Source organism: Protopterus annectens, chromosome 1.part1 (genome assembly GCF_019279795.1).
Source record: "Protopterus annectens isolate FY-2018-M chromosome 1.part1, PAN1.0, whole genome shotgun sequence".
Lineage (NCBI taxonomy): Eukaryota > Metazoa > Chordata > Ceratodontiformes > Protopteridae > Protopterus > Protopterus annectens.
In genome coordinates, this window is record NC_056726.1 from 671,594,420 (window position 1) to 671,617,224 (window position 22,805).

At 43.4% G+C, this 22,805-nt stretch overlaps 1 protein-coding gene across 1 annotated transcript in view; it reads right to left on the reverse strand.

The window, feature by feature from the left end:
• The window catches only part of IL11RA (interleukin 11 receptor subunit alpha), a gene marked incomplete in the record, with an annotated part of 3,068,236 nt that overhangs the window by 1,571,581 nt on the left and 1,473,850 nt on the right, over positions 1–22,805 (reverse strand). Inside the window, 1 exon segment of the mRNA XM_044077548.1 lies at positions 12,334–12,394. Coding sequence (XP_043933483.1) covers positions 12,334–12,394 — 61 coding nt within the window.

The following is a 22,805-nucleotide window of genomic DNA, read 5'->3' on the forward strand; positions in this document are numbered from 1 at the left end:
TCTCAGGATTGGGGAAGAAAGCAGGCAGATGAATGGCTTGATTTAGAGAAACCCTAGATACCACCTTTGGCATAAAAGTAGAGTTGGTCCTTAATGAAACCCTGTCTCTGTGGAAAATAATAAAGGGTGGTATTGCCATTAGGGCCTGTAGCTCCGAAACCCTTCTTGCTGAGGTAATTGCCAACAGGAAAGCTGTCTTCCATGAGAGAAATTGCAAGTCAACTGAAGCTGCTGGCTCAAAAGGAGGTAGAGTCAGTTTTTCTAAGACAAAATTGAGGTCCCAGGCTGGCACTGGGGCCTTTCTTGGTGGCTTAATGTTCTTGATTCCCCTGAGGAATTGTCTTAGTAAGGGGTGAGAGAAAACAGGAGGATCAGTGTTATATCTAGCTGAAATAGCAGATGCATGTATCTTTATGGAAGAATATGAGAGGCCGTTCTTTAACATATCTGCCAAATATTCCAAGATGAGTGGGATGTTCAACAATGATGCATCATGTCCCTTGCTGTATTCCAATTGCTGAATCTTTTCCACTTTGCTAAGTAAACCTTTCTGGTGGATGGTCTTCGAGCCTCTGTTAGTATCCGCTGAACTTCCTTGGAGAGAGATAAGCTGAAGTTATTTATGGGATCTCCCAGGCTGTTAGCTGCAGTGTCTGAAGATTTGGATGCAGTGTTTCGAAATTGTGTTGAGTCAAAAGTATAGGCCACTGAGGGAGGGCCCGCCTCCTGGTGTGACATATGCTCCGTAGTAGTGGGTACCAGTGTTGTCTTGGCCAATCCGGAGCTATTATGATTCCCTTGGGCTTCTCTGCTTTGATCTTTAGTAATACTGAGGTCATCAGTGGTAGAGGTGGGAATGCATAGATTGCTAGGGAGTTCCAGTTGAATGAGAGGGCATCTATTTTCCAAGCTTTTGGATGGTATGTCCTTGTGCAAAATTTTGGTAGAAGATGGTTGAGGTGAGAGGCAAATAGGTCCACTTCTGGCTTGCCCCATGTCGAAGTGAGTTGTCTGAAGGCCTTCGGATGTAACCTAAACTCGTGTGGATCTGTGAAATTCCTGCTTAGGCTGTCCGCCAACACATTGTCTTTTCCTGGAACAAACTGGGATTGTAACTGGATGTTTAGGCTCAGTGATTTCTCCCAAAGCTGCATTGTCAGTCTGCAAAGGGAATATGAGTGGGTGCCCCCCTGCTTGTTTATGTACCACATTACAGTGGTGTTGTCTGTCCGTATCATTAAATGGCCTTGCTGGAGTTGGTGTTGAAAAGCCTCGATGGCATGCATTACTGCCAGCATTTCCTTTTGGTTTATATGCAGATGTGTTTCCTTTGGAGACCATTGTCCTTGTATACACCTGCCTTCCATGTGCGCCCCCCCATCCAAGGTCTGAGGCGTCTGTAGTCATGGTCTGTGTTATCTGTGGTTTTTTGAATGACATACCTGTGTTTTCCTGGCTCACCGAGGCCCACCATAGGAATTCCTTTTGTAGGCATGGAATGAGTGGTATGATTGTCTCCAAGTTGTTGCTGTGTTGAGACCAAATGCTTTTTAGGTACCATTGAAGCTTTCTCATGTGTAGATTTGCTAATGGAACCAGTAGAATGCAGGATGCCATGTAACCCAGGGCCTGTAGGAATCTCCTTGCAGTCATCTGGGTGAGTTTTGCTAAACCTTTGAAGTAATGAGTTAACTTCTCTTGCTTGTCTTCTGTCAGGTAAGCCATCTGAGAGGCTGTGTCTAGTTTGGCTCCTAAGAAGATTATTTGCTGGGATGGCTGCAGTCTTGACTTTTGGAAGTTGACTGTGTATCCCAGAGCTTGAAGTAATCGTATGACATAATCCAGGTTTTTTGTCAACATCAATTTGTCATCCGCTTGTATGAGGCAGTCGTCCAGGTACGGGTAAATTTGTATTCCCTGGAGCCTGCAATGAGCAATCACTGAAGCCAGGCATTTTGTAAATACTCTGGGCAGTAGATAAGCCAAATGGCAATGCTGAGAATTGATAATGCTCTGGCCCTGCAAGAAATCTGAGGTATCTTCTGCAGCTGTGTCTGATAGGGACATGCAGGTATGCCTCCTTGAGGTCCAGAGTAATCAGCCGACTCCTTGCCCAGCATGGGAAGGAGTTGCTGTAGAGTCAGCATTTTGAACTTTGGTACTATGAGAAAGGTGTTTAATGCGGACAAGTCCAGTATTGGTCTCCATTGAGATTCTTTTCTTGGAACAAGGAACAGTCTTGAGTAAAACCCCTGGTCTTGTTCTTGTTGTGGAACTCTTTCTATTGCTTTCATTCGAGTCAGCAGAGTGATTTGCTTGATAGCCTCTGCCCTCTGATTTTGTGGTAGGTTTGGCATGCCTTGTTTTCTTGGTAAGGTATGAAAATGAAACCTGTACCCTCGGTCTATAATGTCCAAAATCCATTTGTCCTTTGTCAGTCTGTGCCAGTTTTCTGCAAACAGAGATAATTTCCCACCCAAGGGAGCTTCTAGTTGCTCCCTGGTAGGCGATAGTAGAGGAAAGTCATTGAGTTTGTGGTTGTTGGGCAGGTGAAACCCCTGCATCACTTCTTTGGTTTCCTGGCTGCCATTGTCTCCTCTGTAAGGGCCTCTGTATTGGCCTCTTCCTCGGCCACGTCTGTTCTTACCCCTTTGAAACTTTTCTGGATTAGGAAAGGACCAGTTTTTTGAAGGCCAATTCCTACTGAACCTGGGGGGTTGAACCTGGAGGAAATCTTTCACAGTCTGAAATGATTTTGCTTTTTCTTCGATGGTCTTTAACACATCCTTAGCATTTGCACCAAAAAGCTTGTTCTTTTCCAAGGGTGCATCCAGAAGCTTTGCTTTTACATGATCTGGTAGAGGTTGATCTTTTAACCAAGCATGTCTACGAATCACTGCCCCTGTCATAGCTGCCCTACATGAAGCTTCCAGTGCATCATATCCACACTGCAGGAAGTGATTGCTTACTTGCTGAGTGTTATGTACAGCTTCCTGCAAAGTCTTCCTGTCTAAAGGATCAGGAGAAGCTAATGTTTTTTGTAAATCTTCTAAGAGATAATCCTGATATTGTAACATATGAAAAAGGCAATTTAAAGCTCTCATAGATAAGGTAGTGGATGTGTAAACCTTTTTGCCCCATCTCTCTAATGACCGATTCCCTGTTGGAGGGCAAAGGATTTTTTGAGGTGGAGGCTGAAACTCCTTTAGGCCCCTGTGAAATAGTTTCCAAATCAGCAGTATGGGCCCTGAATAAATGGGAATGAGTTTCTGGGACCCTGTAATACCTGTCTGGCTTGGCTGGAAGAGAATCAGGGGTAGCACTAGAGTCAGAATACAAATCATCCAGAACATCAAGTACAGGAGGAATAGCTAAGGGTCTGTGCTGAGGCTTCTTAAGGAAAGTCCTAAGGCGTTTCCTAGAATCAGAATATTCCTGTCCTTGCCACTTGAAATGTTCCCTCATGGTGTGCAGAACTTCCCCAAAAGAAATATCCTCAGGAGGGGAGGCCGAAGGGATGGAATCTTCTGCATCCGAGTCCTCATAGGTCTGGAAGAGCTCTTCCTGGCTATCAGAGTGGACAGAGCCCTCAGAGTCTTCATCTGAAGGAGTAGGGTCAGAGGGTTCAACCCGGGCCTTTATCAGGAGGAGGCTGGGATGCTCTCTCAGGATGGGCCTGTGAACCTCTAATCATGGAAATTAAATCAGCAGCCATGGACATAATTTGTGTCTCCGGAGTTGGCTGAGGTAAGGATTTAGAAGTAATATGCTTTGTTTTGCTGGCTGCCTTAGCCCTAGTGTAGGCCTTAATAGACATGGCCATAGGAGGCCTGGCAGCTCCACGTGCAGGAGTGACCTTGTCTACAGCAATTGTCTCGGGCATTTCCTCGGTTTCGGTATCCGGAGGAAAATCTATAACTGGCGTCGGAGTAATGTCTGGAATCGGAGTCGTCGGTAATGCAGTGTCTTCGGTTCCGAGCGGTGGAGAGACCGTCTTAGAGGGAACCGGAGCACTCGCGCTAGGTTTTGGCGTGGAGTCGGTGGTAGACGCGGGCCGAGGATGTCGGTCCCGGTCTTTTCGCTTTTTGGGAGATTGCGATGTCGGAGGATCCGACGGCATGGTGTAAGCAAATTTATCGCCGAAAAAATCTTCAGCGAACTCCGCCCGGCGCCTGAGAGTGCGCTTGTTGAAGCGAGCACAGGCTACACAGGCCGAGACGTCGTGGTCTGGGCCCAGGCAAGGGAGGCAGTAAGAGTGGAAATCCTTATGAGGTATTTGTTTACCACAAAAAAGACAACTGTTAACTTTTTCAGTAATTTCTGACATCGGCTGAGGCAAGAAAAGGTCCCCAATGCGGTACTTAGCTTTTTTGATGACTTCGGTATCGTAGAATACAGAAGCTGACCGACCGGCACTTGCGAACTGCTTCTGCTTCGGGCACCGCGCGGCAAGAAAGACTGAAGAAAATGGCGTCGGCTGATGCGTATGTACTCCAGCCGCTCTGACGTCGGAGAGAAATGCGACATCAGCCGACGTCGGACCCAGACTTTGGAATCCGGCCGACCGAGGGCTGCCTGAGGCAGGACAACCCACATGTTATGACTGCAGTTGCATTCTTGAAGGACATCCTGGACTGCAGCTGTATTAGCACTCGAACATCTACATTTATGGTAGGTACAAAACTGTACTGTGTTCATCGTGCATACAGCTGCAGTCATAACAGATGGGTAGAATCCCAAAGCTAATAAAGGGGTGGTAGGCACTAAGTGGAGCCAGGATGCCCTGCAAGACTGCAGTGGCAAAGCCCGCTCTAGTTTTGGAGTATAAAGGTAGGTGATAGTGCTTGGAGAAAGTATGTAGAGAACTCCAAGTGGCTGCTTCCAAAATATCTTTGGTAGGAACCCCCCTGAGGAAAGCTGCAGAGGTAGCTGTGGCCCTTGTGGAGTGAGATCTGATGCCTGTAGGTACAGATTTACCATGAAAAGAGTAACAAAAGCGTATGCAGTGGGCTATCCATTTTGAGATTGTCTGTTTGGAAATAGGCTTCCCTTGAGCACCTGTAGCATAGGACACAAAGAGCTGCTCTGATTTTCTGGAAGGCTTTGTCCTGTCCAAATAATAACGGAGCTGTCTGTAAATGTCCAAGGAATGTAGTAGCCTCTCCCCTTTGTTTTGTGGATTAGGGTAAAACGTAGGTAAGTGGATAGCCTGATTCAAGGCTACCCTGGATACTACCTTGGCATAAATGAAGGATTGGTTCATAAGGAAACTCTGTCCTGATGGAAAATTATGAAAGGCTGCACAGCCATGAGGGCTTGTAGTTCCGAAACCCTGCGTGCTGAGGTGATAGCTAGAAGGAAGGCTGTTTTCCATGACAAATATTGCAGATCTGTTGAAGCAGCTGGCTCAAAAGGAGGCAGGGTTAGTTTTTCTAGAATGAAATTGAGGTCCCAAGCCAGTATTGGTTGCTTCCTTGGGGGTTTTATATTCTTAGCCCCTCTGAGGAACTGTCTTAAGAGAGGGTGAGAGAATAAAGGAGGATCTGTGTTGTACTCTGCAGAAATGGCTGAGGCATGGATTTTGATGGAGGAGAATGAAAGTCCACTGCTTAGCAGCTCGGCTAGGTACTGTAGTATTTGAGGTAAATTCAGTATTCCAGGATTCTGACCCTTTTTCTGATTCCAGACACAAAACCGTTTCCATTTTGCAGAGTAGGCTTTTCTAGTAGAAGGCCTTCTGGCCTCCAAAGTGACATCCTGCACCTCCTTGGAGAGTAGGGTCTGCTGTGAATTTAAGGAATCCTCCATGCGGCTAGATTGAGTGTTTTCAGCTGACTATGAAGAGTTTTGAAGTTGTGCTGAGTCAGTAGAAGAGGCATTAGAGGCAGGATCCATGGTGGGGAATGCGTCAGGCTCCTCAGGTGTGGGTACCAGTGTTGTCTTGGCCAGTCTGGAGCAATGAGAATCATCTTTGGTCTGTCTGCTCTGGCTTTTAATAGAACTTTGGCCAGCAGTGGAAGAGGAGGAAAGGCATAAACCGTCATTGTTGTGTGGATGAAAGGTCCTTGAGCAGAATTTTGTCAATTGGTAATTTCTGTGGGTGGCAAAGAGATCTATGTCTGGCCTTCCCCATGCTTGAATTATCATTGTAAAAACTTGAGGATGCAACTTCCATTCGTGTGGATCTGTCATATTTCTAATCAGGTTGTCTGCCAGTGTATTTTCCTTCCCTGGCAGGAATTGTGCTTGAAGTTGGATTTGCAATTCCAGAGCCGTGTTCCAAAGGGACATGGCTAGTCTGCACAGGGGGTATGAATGAGTTCCTCCCTGTTTATTTATGTACCACATCACTGTGGTGTTGTCTGTTCTTATCAATAGCTGCCCTGGATGCAGTAGGTCTTTGAAAGCCATAATAGCATTTATTACTGCTAGCATTTCCTTTTGATTGATGTGTAGGTGCTTCTCTTTTTGTGACCATTTGCCCTGAATGCACCAATCTGTCATGTGCGCCCCCCAGCCGTAGTCCGAGGAGTCTGTTGTGATGACTTGATTTGCTTGAGGCTTGCAGAATGGGAGACCTATGTTTCTTTGGCATGCTTGAGCCCACCACAGAAATTCCTTTTGAAGACATGGAATCAGTGGTATGATTGCTTCCAAACTGTGGCTGTGTTGAGACCATAAGTTTTTTAGGTACCATTGAAGCTTCCTCATATGCAGCTTTGCACATGGGATTAGTAGGATGCAAGATGCCATGAATCCCATAGTCTGCAGGATTTTTCTTACAGTCAGCCTGGTGAAGGTTGCCAGTTTTCTGAAGTATTGAGTTAATTGCCCTTGTTTCTCTGGCGTGAGGTAGGCCATCTGGGTGCTTGTATCCAAGCTGGCACCCAGGAAAATTATTGTTTGAGAGGGTTAGTCTTGACTTCTTTTTGTTGACTGTGTATCCCAGAGATTTCAACAACATTATTACAAATGCCAGGTGTTTCAAAAGAGTGTGTTTGCTGTCCGCTTGGATCAGGCAGTCCAGATATGGGTATATTTGCATCCCTTGAAGTCTGCAGAAGGCAATTACTGATGCCAGGCATTTCGTGAACACTCTGGGCGCAGTAGATAAGCCAAAGGGCAATGCAGAGAATTGATAATGGGATGAACCTGCAAGAAATCTGAGGTATCTTCTGCAATCTTGTCTGATTGGGACATGCAGGTATGCCTCCTTGAGGTCCAATGTCACCAGCCAAGACTCCTTGCCCAGCATGGGAAGAAGCTGCTGTAATGTGAGCATCTTGAACTTTGGTATGAGTAAATATGTGTTTAGGATGGATAGGTCCAAAATAGGTCTCCAATTTTTGCCCTTCCTTGGTACCAGGAATAGTCTGGAATAAAAGCCTTGACCCTGTTCTTGTGCAGGTACCTCTTGAATAGCTTTCATGTCCATGAGATCTGAAATTTGTTTTTGTGCCTCTGCCCTTTGATTGTGTGGCAGGTTTGGCATGCCTCTCATTTTTGGAAGGGTGTGAAAGTGGAATCTGTAGCCTCGGTCTATAATGTCCAGGATCCATTTGTCTTTTGTGACAATATGCCAATTTTTTGAAAATAATGCCAGTTTTCCACCTAAAGGTGCTGCCATTTGAGCCTTGCTTGGCATGCAAAGGGGAAAGTCATTGGGTCTGCTTTCTGAATGGCTGTGAACTATCCTCACCCCCTCTTGGTGTAGGTGTTTGCCATTGTCTGCCTCTAAATGATCCTTGAGATTGCCCTCTACCTCTCGGGCGCCTGTATCTACCTCTTTGAGGTCTGTCCGTGGCTGGAAAGGACCAATTTTTTGAAGGCCAATTTCTACTGAAATGTGGTGGTTGTACCTGTAGGAAATCTTTCACTGTTTGCATTGATTTCGCCTTTTCCTCCATTTTCCTTAATACCTCCTCAGCTTTAATACCAAACAATACATCCTTTTGAAGAGGTGCATCTAGTAATTTCGTTTTGACATGATCTGGTAAGGTTTGCTCTTTGAGCCAAGCATGTCTACGTATGACTGATCCTGTAACAGCAGCTCTACAAGAGGCCTCTAAAGCATCAAAACCACATTGCAAGGTATGTTTACCCACTTGCTGTGCACTATGCAACAAATCCTGCAACTCCTTCAAGTCTGGTTGTTCAGGTTGTGACATTTTAATTTTCAACTGAGATAACAAAAACTGTTGATACTTTAACATATGGAACTGACCGTTTAATGCCCTCATGGTTAAAGTGGCCGAGGTGTATACCTTTTTCCCCCACCTTTCTAATCTGGAATCTCTCTCTGAAGGTAATGGATTTTTGGCAGTGGAGGCCTTAATTCCCTTGGGACCCTGTGAAATAGTTTCTGGGTCAGCCGCATGGCTTTTGTATAGGAATTGGTGTGAATCAGGAACCCGGTAATACCGGTCAGGCTTGACTGGAGCTGGAGGTAAAGAATCTGGGTTAAGGCTGGCCTCTGAATACACATCATCTAGTATGTCTAAGACAGGAGGTATAGCCAGAGGCCTGTGCTGAGGGAGCAAGAGGAAATCCCTGAGCCTTTTCTTGGAGTCTGAATACTCTTGGCCCTCCCAGTGGAAGTGTTCCCTTAAGGTATGCAAGGTTTCCCCAAAAGAGTAATCCTCAGGGGGGGAAACAGAGGGAATGGACTCCTCTGCATCAGAATCTTCGAAAGGGGAGTAAGAATGTTCCTAGTCCTCAGAATGCTCTGAAGTAATGGAGGCCTGGTCCGAGGAAAGGTATTCTTCCTCCACTCTGGGCCTCTTGTCCGGGGGGGGGGGTTTGAGAACCCCTGATAAGAGTAATCAAATCCTCAGCCATTTTGAGCATCTGCTTTTTAGGTATGGGGCCTTGAGAGGGGCCCTGTGAAGCTTGTCTTTTAGAATGCATGGCTGCTTTAGATTTAGTGTAAGCCTTAATGGAAAAAGAAGAAGGCCTGAAGACACCTTGAGAAGTGGCAGGCCTGTCTGAACTCTGAGTTTTCCCGCCAAGAGTGACTTTGGTATCTGTAGTCGGGGTGTGTGCCGAAGAGCCTGCGACCTCGGGCACAGAAGACACCGCTAATGAAGTGTCATCAGTAGTCAGGGGCTGCGTAGGCGCCTCGCTGAGAACCAGAGCACATGTAGTCGGCTTTAGCGTGGTGTCGGTAGAAGTCGCGGACCTCGTATGTCGGTCCTTATCTTTACGTCGTTTACTCAAAATAGGAGTCGGAGTATCCGACGACATGTTGTAATTAAACTTTTTGCCAAAATAGTGTTGGTCGAACTCCGCCCGACGCTTAATAGTGCGTCTGTTGAATGTGGCACAAAACCGACAGGCCGAGACGTCGTGGTCTGGGCCTAAGCAAGGTATACAGAGGGAATGGAAATCCTTATGCGGTATTTGCTTCCCACATGAAATGCAATTATTAACTTTGTCTGACATCGGTCTGAGGCAAGAAAAGTTTCCCCAACGGGGTACTTAGCTTTACAGAAGTCTTCGGTTGAGAAATATTCGTAATTTCAGGAGCTGGCCGACCAGCACTTGCGAACTGCTTCTGCTTCGGGCACCGCGCGGCAAGAAAGACTGAAGAAAATGGCGTCGGCTGGTTCTTTTATACCCCTGTCGCACTGACGTCAGGGAAGAAGCGACGACAACCGACGCCGGACCTAGACTTTGGAATTCGGCCGACCGAGGACCCGCCTGACGGCAGGAGAACCCATCTGTTATGACTGCAGCTGTATGCACGATGAACATCACCTTGCATATGACTGACAGCTGAAAAGTTCTGAGGGCTGGTGCGTGTCGACATCACTTTTATGGCCCACGGACTCTCGTCCATGTCAGACATCTCACGCACCACAGAGGGACTGAAAGCTTTTGGATACTGATCGTACATAAGCAAGACTGAAGGGTAAAACCCATATGCAGAATACTGCAACATGGGAATAGAAGGGCATCTACAAACCCTTCTTTAGTTATGTTAGGAAAAAAAAAAAAAAACACTAAACATTGCTCACACTTTATTCATAATGGTACTACCTACTCCGAGCCAGTGGATATTGCCAATATACTTAAAAATACATTTAGTGCCAAACTGTCAACTTTAACCTAGAGACATCTGCTCCAAGCCCACTTATTCCTGAAGGAATCAAGCCACCAGCCATCATAAAAGAACAATTGTTGAAGGTATTCTACAAAACAAAAAACACCTCATCTATAGGGATTGACAACATACCCAGTTGCCTAGTTAAAAGCACCAAACAAGCACTGGCAGACCCACCCTTCAATTTCTTTAACCTGAGGCTAGCAAATGGCTTTGCAACACATAGCTGTAATCATGCCACTCCACAAGGGTGGCCCCACTATTGACCTTAGAAATTACAGACCTCAGTTTAATGAGTCTCACAATCAAGGCCATGTAATGTACCATAACTGACCTAGTTAACTACAGAAACAAAAATCTTATCAGACTCAACTTCCATCAGTTTGGCTTTGTCAAGGATTGATCGTGTCTAATGAATCTAGTGAACTTTGAGAGGGTTACTCAGTTTGTAGACTATTGGAAAGCTCTGTACTGAACCATACACTGTTAGGTGGACAGGACTCGCACAGTAAGAGTAACGTATGCAGACCCCAAGAGAAGGAAGTTGACCAGTGTAGCTCTTCAAGGATCTGTGCTGGGACCCCTGCTAATTGGCATCTCTTTCTCAGCTCTCCATACATTAAATGAAGATGTCTGATTAACAAAGTTTGCAGATGAATGTAAACTGGTAGTTTTTCTCAAGTCCTGTCTGACATACAGGCATTCCAACAAGAGTTTACACTAGTCTACAGCTGATGTACAAAACATGGCCTTAAACTCGACGTTAAAAAGTGCAACAGAGTAGCATTCACTAAACACCCCCTAGTTCCAATATAACACAACTTAAAAATGAAAAGGTGAGAGAATCCTAGATACTTGGGTGGACAATTTGCAACTGTGGTTAGGAAATCATTTTACACAGCATGACTCATAGCAAGTGTTAGTTTTTTCCTAGATTAAAACAAGTCCTCATCTCCTTGTAGTGCACACTGATTAGACCCATCACAATGCCTCCTTTGGGATGCATCTTCCTAAATATATCAAGCAACTGGAAATATCCCAAAGGACTGTAACTAAAAAGATTATTAGCTTCAAAGACCTGAACTACCAAGAGACTGAAGGCTTTACTTCTATACTCAGTATTATATAGTCTTCTTATGGATGATCTGTGCCTTAGTTATAGGGGTACAATGGAACCAGTAGTCTAAGAACTCTTATACCTCTAAAGGTCAAATAGCCCTACTAACACTAGGCCAGTGATCTAAATCTACTCCATCAAACAAACAAGACAAGATGGAGGGACAGATTTGTCATATTGTGCCTACCCATCTCTGAAACAAACGTCTTATACAAGATAAGTAGTGTAACATACTGTCTGTCTAAAAAAGGTGCTGGACAACTGGATGGGTATTCATAAATTCACCCCCTACATATGACTGGACTGAGTCTTCTGGAAAAGGGAGGGAATGCCTAAGGGTGGGTAATGCCACGGAGGAAATTGACTTGTGGCTGAGTTGACTTATAACTCCTATAATCCTACAGTAGAAGATGATTTAGCAAAGCACATATGGAGAGTCAGAATGGAAAAATGAGGAGACCCGGACATCTGACCAAGAGATGGCTGGATTGCCTGACAGATGACCTATGACAGTAAGGCATGACTGTTGAAAAGATAAGACTGTGACAATGAATCAAGAGGACAGGGTAACAGTTGAAGCCATATCCCAACCCCTGGTATGAATGCAAACAAGAATGACAACAATGGCATATTATATAAATCTTATATCTACCTCTATCTATATATATATATATATATATATATATATATATATATATATATATATATATATATATATATATAAAATTACACATGCACAAATACACATACACTACGCACAAATCAGTGCAAATCAGAAATATTAAGAATAATAGCCAGACATACAAAAAGACATATCCAGATAATAACAGCCTGTTATAAAATGGCAAAAAATGCAAAATTCAAAGGTTGAGTCACTCAAGTTTGCATAAAAGATCTAAAATGTACTATCTGATATTCTGTTTCCTACTTCAAAAGAAATTACTCAGTTCCTTTTTTATATAAGTACATCAGCCATCTATAAATGATTTAAAATTTTAAAGCACTGTTTGAAGATATTAGTATGCTTTGCTTTTGGTATTCCACACCAGCATGCTCATAATAAAGTAAAATCACTGTCTCTTTTTTAGTATAGTTACAGCAAAGCAATGCTTACCTGCTGTCAGCATTCTTGCATGGCAATTTGATATCTGTTCCTAAAGAATGATACAGTACACCTGAAAACAGCAGAAAAAAGGAAATTTTAATCAAGAATACTGTGGTCTCACACCTAGTAAATTCTCCAAAGCACATGGTTTTAAAGGATTTATTTCAGCAACATCTTCTTTACAAATTATTATTTAAAAATTTGCAATCTGAACTGGACGGAAATCATGAATTCTTAGCAAAGAAGTCACTGCATAGAGCCATGGCATTTTTTTTCATCTAGTATTGACCCCTAATCGGGAAAAGCCAAAAGAAAAACATCAATTTCATACACTGTATGAAATGCAAGTTTATTTTTTTCAAGTGGATTCAAAGCAATCTGTCTTGTAACATTATTAGTCTCATCAATGCAATGGACACTTTTCTGACCACAGGCCAGTGTGAAAATGAACAAACTTCAAGAAGTCCCTGATGGAGTGACTGCACTTCAGCAACCCTGAAGATGATTACACTGGCAATGGGGGTGCAAAGGGCAGGCCTACTACATGGGTGAGGGAAGTTGCGTCAACCAAAGAAAAAGTTGTGAATTCCATTGAAAACTTGTTTTCATGCAAATTAACAAGAAAATATGCTGTTCACTCTCACATGAGGGAGTATGGCTACGTATTACTAATTTGCAAAGCAAGGACTCTGGGAAGGAAGCTAGGGAGCTGCAGGTGCTGACTTATGAAGTATGGACGGACATTACTGGCATCACTAAAAATGAGCCAGTGACAAGATGGGGTGAGTCATGGAGGTACCTGCTCAGGAATTACAAAAAAGGAGGAAATGGAGGCGGAATATCAGTATAAATAAAAGACGGCAGCATATTTGATGTCAAAGAAGAGGACACCAAACAAAGAATGGGATGGATAGTACACAGGATTCAAAACTATGTCAATTACCTTGGCAGTTAAGGTAGATGAAAGGGCGGACAGCTGGTACATCAATAAAGTGCATCATCCACATACATATCTAGGAAGGAGGATAAGAGACTGAAGGAGAGAATAAAGGAGTGTAGCAGGTGGAGGAGCTTGAGGTTTATGGGGATCTGAATCTGCAGGAGTAGACAGATGGATCCCAGGATCCTACGTAAATAGGGAGCTGAATGAGTTCCTTGACCATGAGAGTCACCTAACAATGCACAACTGCATCAGAAAGGATAGTACTTTACATATTGCTCTAACCAAAGCAGAAGGGGACTGTGGCTATTCAGATGAAAGCATCATTATCAAACACTGATCATGCTATTACTACATTGTTTAGAATGGAGAAGAGGTTTAGAATACACACACAAAGATGATGGCATGAAACATTAGGAAAAGGAATTACGTTGGACTGGAGGAGATGGGAAAAGTAAACTAAAAGCAAAGTGAAGGAAAAAACAAGATATATGAATAATATATGAATGAGGGATGGAGTACTCAGGACAACAGGTAAGTGTGCTGTGTGAAGAAGAGAAAAATGCATACACAAAAAGACAATTGTGGCTACACAGAAATCTTAGGTTACCAATTTAGGCAAAGGATAGGGCCTATAAAAGGTTAAAAAAAAAAAAAAAAAGAGTGATGGGAAATGAAAACTAGAAGGGGAAAATGGTACTGATGGCTGCAACACTGCAAACTGAAAAGAGTTTTCAGATGGCATAAGGAAGGGGAACAAGTGTCGGTTGTAGGTAGACAATATAAAAGAAGGGAGAGACAGGGATAAACTAAGCAATGATGGAAAGGATATCAAAGACAACTGGAAATGGATGCTCTGGTAGCATAGATGGATAAAGCCCCAACTACAATCCAGGAAGACCTGTGTTCAACTCAGGTAGTTAACTGACGGGCAGAGGAGGAGGGGTGTGCCTACTCTGGGGGAATGGTGGCGACATGGGCATCTCCTGTGATGATCCCTATTATAGGCGGAGGACATTGTTGGGGGAGGAGTGGTCCAAAAAGGAGGCAGAGTGGACCTGGCTGAGCTGCCGCACAGGTGAGTAGTTACACAGCAGCATCATCATTGCACATCTGCTCTCAGATGCAACAACATTGCTCAAGCGAGGGGGGAGTGAGTATGGCATACAACATGCCTTTAAGTTCCAAGATTAGCCCCAGCATGCAGAAGAATATGTGCAGAGAAGCTATGGGGAGGTGCACCTGGTATGGACGTGGAGTACTTGGGTGCTAGATCAGTAACATTACAGAAAGGGGACCTAAAAAAAAAAAAAAACAGTCATCTGGAAAAAGCACAGGTATTGAATGAAAATTTTGATTCAGTCTTAATAAATGAAAGTAGGGAGAGGGAGCCATGCTAACCACAGGCAAAGCAGATTTGGAGAGAGTGAATGACAGCCTTCAGGATAGACAGAAGGGAAAGGGAACTGGTTTTCTTTACGAAGGATGAAGCAATAAGACCCTATTTGCTATCTCTCAACTTGAACCTTCAAGAATATGCCCAGTGTGCTGGCAAATCCCTTAAAGGAGATCTTGCTTAGATCTACACCAACTACACAACTGTCTGAGAAACAGAAGTAAGTAGCTGGTTAGCTTAAGAGCAGTAAAAGGAAAGGACATGAAGAATATCATGAGAAAAAGACTGACAGCATTGCTTGAGGACAAGTATAGTACAGCAACCAAAAGAGGTTCACGTTTAGAAAGAGTTGTGTCAGACCTAATCCACTTTTATATTTATGTTACATGTGAAACTGACAGGGAAAAACCAGTAGATGTGAATTATCTGGACATCAGCAAGGTCACTTGACTAAAGCCTGCACAGGCAGCTTACAGAAAACTGGAGGAGGTGGGAGCAAAACCAATGACTGAATGGTAGAAAATACAAAACTGTGGTGAGATGCACACTGTCAGGAATAAAAAAGTGACTACTGTATAGCAGGGATCAGAGATGGGTCCACTACACTTCAAAGTAGTTGCCTCAAATACATCAGGCAATACAGAACAAGATCTCCCTCTTATATGATAAAACAAAGGTATACAGCAGTAAAGGATAAGGAAGGATTGTGGAAAGATGAACCAATTAGGCACAAATGTGGCATTTGAGGTTTAACACACAGAAATATAATGTACTGCACTTAAACCACAGTGACCTTGTTGTGAACTATTAGCTGTGGGTGCATCTGGTCACAGCACTGTAGGAAAGGATCTGAGGAACTGATCACACCTGACAGACAACTGTAATAGAGTGAGAGGACAGTGGAACTTCCTATCCAAATAATTACAGGCTCATCAGTCTTGTATGAAAAGCCATGGAATGCATCTTAACTGAACTTAATTATACAGATAAAGTGATGTAGATCCCAGTCAGTATGGTTTTGTGAATGGCAAGTCCTGTCTCCTGAACCTAGTAAACTCTTTGAAAAGGTTACAGTAGGGCATTCTATGCATGCTGCTTATCTTGCCTGGCCAAGTCTTTTGACACAATCACCCATGCTGGTATTACTGAAAAGATGGACAACTTTAATGTAAAAACACTACACCTCGCAAGTACGGCTGTGCACGGCCAACCATACATGAAAAACACACCAAAGGCCAGCACAGAAAGTGTGCTGGCCTTTGGTGTGTTTTTCAACTTTAATGTAAACCTCAACACTGTCTACTGGACTGCAAACATGCTCTCGCAGAGATTCCAAACTAATGAAAGTTGCTGGTACCCTTATAGAATGTGAAATTGAAACTAGTAAGGCACTGGACCCTCTCCTATTTGACATTCATTTTGCAGATATCCAAAGCCAGCATTCCTAAAGCATGGCTGACCAAGTCTGTTGTTGACTGCAGCATGAGCACTGTTATCTTTTTTTCAGCTAATGTTAAATTGCTCCAAAAAGGGCTGAAATATGCACATACCTGGTATACTGGAAACCATCTCAAAATAAATACAAAAAAAGCGTAACATAGAAGTTTTTTATCAAAAAAGAAACAAAAACTCTTCCCAACTCGTGTTATAAATGGGATTCCTTTCCAAATGCATTATGAACACAAGTGACATGGGTAATTGTATAGGTTCATAGGTACTTACCTGGTTATTGATTTGTGAAGATCTTAAGAAGCCTAGCCCTACATTCCCATCATAGTTTTTAGTACTTGTATTTTGCATATTAATTATCCAGAGATGGGCCAAACAAGCATGTGATGAGATATTTACAGGTTTCTCCTATTCACGAGGGACAGGGGTACTAAATTTGGGGTGAATTTCTTGTTACATATTCAGCTGTCCAATGTCCAAATTTCATTTGAAAAGAGTAAGTACCTTGTTTTATGTAGAACACAAGCTGGTTTTACGACATCATTGGACTTTGGAATGTGTAAAAAGAAGTTATGTCTTACCATAACGTTCCATCTGTATTGTTGATCCTCGTTCAGTCATTACGTATGGGTATCGGTTCCGACCTCGGAACTGAGCCGGCCATCTTCCAAGCTCGCGTCAGCTTCAAACTCTCGAGCTAAAACTCTTATCCAGAATTTCCCTCTCCCTGTTACCTCAGATTGAGTTTGCAAGTCAAAAGAAGGTAGAGGCTACCTTTGGTCAAATGACCTAAAAGAACCGGATGGTGAGATGCACTAGAATGCAACAGGAGGGGGAAGGAGGGAGGGTCATAATGACTGAACGAGGATCAACAATACAGATGGATCGTTATGGTAAGATATAACTTCTTTATCTGATATTGTTAATCCTCGCTCATTCCTTACGTATGGGATAGAGTCCCCAGCTACCTCTATTCCTGGGAGGCTGTCATGGAAGGACATTCCTGAGCACCATAGAACCAAAAAATGCTCTTCCCCTGGAGGCCAAATCCAATTTGCAATGATGGATGAAGGTATGAGGCGTAGCCCAAGTTGCAGCTGCATAGATGTCATGTAAAGAAGCTCTGGCATGGAAGGCAGCAGAAATTGCCACCGACCTTGTCGAATGAGCCTTGATAGTAGTCGGTAATGGAATATTACGTTGTGTATAAATGAAGGTCACAAGGTCTTTCAACCATCTAGCCAATGTGACCTTAGCAACAGCACATCCTAATCTAGGTCCAGAATAGGTGAAAAACAACTGGTTTAATTTACAAGAGGCCTTGGTCCTATTCAAGTAGAAGCAAATTTGCCTGTGAATATCTAGGGTATGTAGGCAATACTCTCCTTTGTTTGAATGATTGGGAAAGAAAAAGTACAGTTGTGTACACTTACCATAAATGTAGATGTTCAAGTGTATTCACTGTTGCAGTCATTACATTTAGGGTAATCTGCAGGCAGGTTGCCCTTAGTCGGCCTGAATTCCAAAGTCTCGGGGTCCTGCATAGGTTGATGTCTCCTCTTCCATGACGTTAGGTCATCAGGGGTATAAAACAAGCAGCCAACGCCATTTTCTTTAGTTTTTCTTGCTCCAGATGTCAGGTGCCCCCAAAAAGGTAGCAAAAATATATATGTATAACAAGTATATATACATGCATCAATATAAACTTTACCTTCATCTACAAGCAAATACACCACATAGGTTGCAGAAGACAGAGAAGGAAAGATAAACTCCAGAATGAAAGGGGATGGCGGGCGGGTAACCTGGATTGCAACAGTGAATACACTCGAACATCTACATTTATGGTAAGTGTACACAACTGTACTATGTTCTTTGTGTTTCACTGTTGCAGTCATCACATTTGGGTAGAATCCCAAAGCTATGGTTGGGAGGCTGGAGCTAAACAGCATTAGGTGTGGCTATAAGGCCCTGCAGAACTGCAGTGGCAAAGCCTGCCCTGGACTTACAGTAGAGAAGCAAATGATAATGCTTTGTAAAGGTGTGGACAGCACTCCAAGTAGCAGCCTCTAGAATGTCTTTGGTTGGTACTCCTCTGAGAAAGGCTGCTGAAGTAGCTGCAGCTCTGGTGGAATGAGACCTAATGCCTTTGGGCACATGGTTTACCATGGTGTAAGTAGCAGAAACAAATGCAGTGGCTTATCCACTTTGAAATAGTCTGCTTTGAAATAGCCTTTCCTTCTGATCCTGCAGCATATGTCACTAGCAATTGCTCAGTTTTTCTTAGAGCTTTAGTCCTGCTCCAGTAGAATCTTAGCTGTCTGTGTACGTCCAAGGAATGCAGAATTCTGTCCCCCTTGTTCTGCAGATTTGGATAAAAGGTTGGCAGATGAATAGTTTGGTTAAGAGCCATGCTGGAAACCACCTTAGGCATAAATGTTGGATTTGTCCTCAGACACCCTGTCTGGGTAAAATATGATAAAAGGCTCCACAGCCATGAGGGCCTGTAGCTCTGAGACTCTTATTGCTGAAGTAATTGCTAGTAGCAGAGCTGTTTTCCATGATAAGAACTTTATATCAGCAGTAGCAGCTGGTTCAAATGGAGGCAGGGTGAGCTTTTCCAACACATAATTGAGGTCCCATGCAGGTATTGGTGATCTTCTAAGAGGCCTTAAATTTTTGGCTCCTCTAAGATACTGCTTTAGTAAAGGATGGGAAAAGATTGGTGGCTCTGTATTGTAATGAGCCAAAATGGCAGAGGCATGGATTTTAATTGATGAGAAAGATAGGCCTTTGTCAAGCATCTCAGTCAAGTATTGTAATATCTGAGGAATATTTGGTTCTGCTGTATCAGTTCCTTGTGCTTGGTTCCAAGCACAGAACCTTTTCCATTTGTCGGCATAAGATTTTCTAGTACTAGGCCTTCTGGCTTCCAAAATGACATCCATCACAGCTTTACTCAGAGGTGGTGTTTGTATAACTATATGATCAGCAATGCTGCCAGGTTCAGTGTCTGGAGTTGATTGTGCAGGATCTGACTGTTTTGCTGGGACAACAGTTGAGGTCTTTGAGGTAAGGTCCAAGCTGGGTATTGAGACAAGTTTCTTAGGAATGGGTACCAGTATTGGTGGGGCCAGTCTGGGGCAATTAGTATCATCTTTGGCTTTTCTTGTCTGACTTTTAGGAGTACCTTGGGAAGAAGAGGCAGAGGAGGAAAGGCATAAATTGATAAGTTTTTCCAACTGAAGGATAGGGCGTCCGCTTTCCATGCTTGTCTGTGATAAGTCCTTGTGCAGAATCTTTTCAATTGGTAATTTTGAGGAGAGGCAAAGAGATCTATGCCTGGGCTCCCCCATTTCTTTGTTGTCATGCTGAAGACTTGTGGATCGAGTTTCCACTCATGAGGATCCATAAGGTTTCTGCTCAACTTGTCTGCCAGAGTATTTTGTTTTCCTGGCAGGAATTGAGCTTGAAGATGTATTTGGTAAGTCAAAGCTGTGTCCCACAGTGCTATGGCTAATCTGCAAAGGGGGTATGAGTGCGTGCCCCCCTGCTTGTTTATATACCACATGACCGTAGTGTTGTCCGTCTTTATCAGTAGTTGTCCTGGATGAAGTAAGTCCTTGAAGGCTGTCAGGGCATTTTGAACAGCTAGCATCTCTTTCTGGTTGATATGTAGATGCATTTGTTTTGGGGTCCATATGCCCTGAATGCATCTTCCTGCCATATGGGCCCCCCAAGCACAATCCGATGCGTCTGTTGTTAAGGTTTGGCTGGCAGGGGGTAGAGTGAAGGGCCACCCCACGTTTTGGTGACATCCCTTTACCCACCATAGAAACTCCTGTTGTAGGCAGGGAATGAGAGGAATCATTGTTTCCAGTCTGTGACAATGTTGACTCCATAAACTTTTTAGGTACCAGTGAAGTTTCCTCATATGCAGTCTTGCACATGGAATCAGTAAAATGCAGGATGCCATGAAACCCAAAGCCTGCAGAATTTGTCTTGCAGATAACTGGGTCTTTGTTGCCATCAGTTTGAAGTAAGTAGTCAGTTGCCTTTGTCTGGCGTGAGGAAAGCCATCTGGGCAGTTGTAATCAAGCTTGCACCCAGGTATGTTATCTTTTAAGAGGGTACCAGTTGTGATTTCTTTTCATTTATTGTGTACCCTAGGCATGTTAGAAGCGTTCTCACAAATGCCAGGTGTTGAAGAGGAATGTCCTTGTTCTCTGCTTGAATGAGACAGTTGTCCAACTAAGGATATATTTGTATACTTCTTTGTCTGCAAAATGCAGTCACTGGTGCCATTCACTTTGTAAAGACCCTGGGCACAGTAGACAATTTATTTTTTATTTTTTTTTATTTAACATTTGTTGACCGGGAAAGTCTGACTAGGTTTCACAGAGCCTGTTTTCAGTGGAGGCCTGGGGAGAAATGCTCCAGATGCACGTCTTTGGAATGTGGGAGGAAACCGGAGTACCCGGAGGAAATCCATGCGAACACAGGGAGAACATGCAAACTCCACACAGAAGGCACCCCAGCAGAGAATCGAACCGGAGAACCTCTTGCTGTGAGGCGACAGTGTTAACCACTGCACCACTGTGCCGCCCAAGATAAGCCAAAGGGCAGTGCAGAGAATTGGTAATGCATTGAGCCAGCCTTGAATCTGAGATATCTTCTGCACGATTGCCTTATCAGGACATGCAGGTATGCCTCTTTTAGGTCTACTGTCACCAGCCAAGCATTCTTGCCCAGCATGGGCAGAAGCTGCTGCAAAGTCAGCATTTTAAATTTTGGAATGTCCAGGTATGTGTTCAAAATTGATAAATCCAGTATTGGCCGCCAGGCCTTGTCCTTTCTCGGTACCAAGAACAGTCTTGAGTAAAAACCTTGTCCTTTTTCCTGTTCTGGTACTGGCTGAATGGCCCCCATATCCATGAGGGAAATAACCTGTTTCTGTGCCTCTGCCCATTGATTTTTTGGCAGATCTGGCCATCCATTTGCTATTGGTGGAGTATGGAAATGGAATCTGTATCTCTGTGATACTATGTTTAGCACCCACTTGTCCTGGGTTATTAACTGCCAATTTTGAGCAAAAAGTGCTAATTTTCCCCCCTAGAGGTGCTGCCAAAAGATAAGTGCTTGGTGAAGGCAGAAGGAAGTCATTGGGACTGTTTTCTGTAGGTTTGCTCTTTATCTCCTCCAGCTTTGGAGGTAGAAGCGCCCCATTGCTTTGGCCTGTATGAATCTTGCACCTGGTATCTGGAACCCTTAGGGCGTCCAGATTTGCCCCTTTGAGCTCTGTCTGACACAGGAAAGGACCAATTTTTTGTAGGCAAGTGTCTACTGAATCTTGGTGGCTGTACTTGTAAGACGTCTTTTACAGTTTGCATAGACTTAGCTTTGTCTTTCATTTTCTTTAAAACCTCTTCTGCCTTAACACCAAACAGAGTATCATGCTGTAAAGGTGCATCTAGTAATTTAGTTTTAACATGATCAGGCAAATTTTGCTCCTTTAACCAGGCATGCCTCCTAATCACAGATCCAGTAACTGTGGCCCTGCAGGAGGCCTATAAGGAATCAAAACCACATTACAAAGTATTCTTTCCTACTTGTTCAGCTGCATGCAATAATTCCTGCAATTCTTTATTTTCTGCACATTCAGAAATCAACATAATTTTCTGTTTCAGCAATCCCATAACACGTTGTTGATACTTGAGCATAGGAAACTGGCAGTTTAAGGCCCTAACTGCCAAGGTTGCAGATGTATAAACCTTTTTTCTCCATCTATCCAGCGCCCTTGAATCTCTGTCAAAGGGGGTAGGATTTTTTGCTCTTGAGGCTTTAATTCCCTTTGGACCCTGTGAAATAGTTTCAAGATCAGCAGCAGGTTTTCTAAATAAAAATTTGTGCGAGTCAGGGACCCTGTAATATCTGTCAGGCTTGCTGGGGGCCGGAGGCAAGGAATCAGGGGTCAAACTTGACTCCGAAAACACATCATCCGCAATGTCTAAAACAGGGGTTATGGCTAAAGGCCTGTGCTGTGGGAGAAGAAGGAAATCCCTGAGCCTTTTTTTTGATTCTGAGAAATCTTGACTCTCCCAGTGAAAATGCTCCCTCAAAGTATGCAAGGTTTCTCCAAATGAATAATCCTCAGGAGGTGATGCAGATGGTATAGACTCCTCTGCATCAGAATCCTCATAGGGAGCTATAGATAATTCCTGATAAGAAGAGGAATCAAAAGAAATTTTATTTATTTTACATTTGTTAACCGGGCTAGTCCAACTGGATACATGTCCATTTTCAGTGGGGGCCCAAGGAGAAAAGCTCCGCTATCTAACACATGATACAAACAGTATATACACAAAACATAAGGCATTACAAGCATGAAAAGTATATACACAAATTCAAAAATAAAGCATGAAAAGTATGTACACAGTATAAAGGAATTTCAAGCACAAAATACTTAGGGCATTTGAATGACAATAAGAGGAAAGTACAGAAAGGTAATAGGAGATAAAGCTGTTACTTGAGTATTGGAATGGGTAGAATAAGATAGGATACAATAGGGAGTTTAGAAGTTAGCAGTAGAATATAGGGAAGGGTATAGATACAAGTTTAGAGAGAGCATTTCTAGTAAAATTGAGAACACTAAAAGCTTAGAGCTGGGAGAAAGCAAGACATATGCAGGAGATGCATATG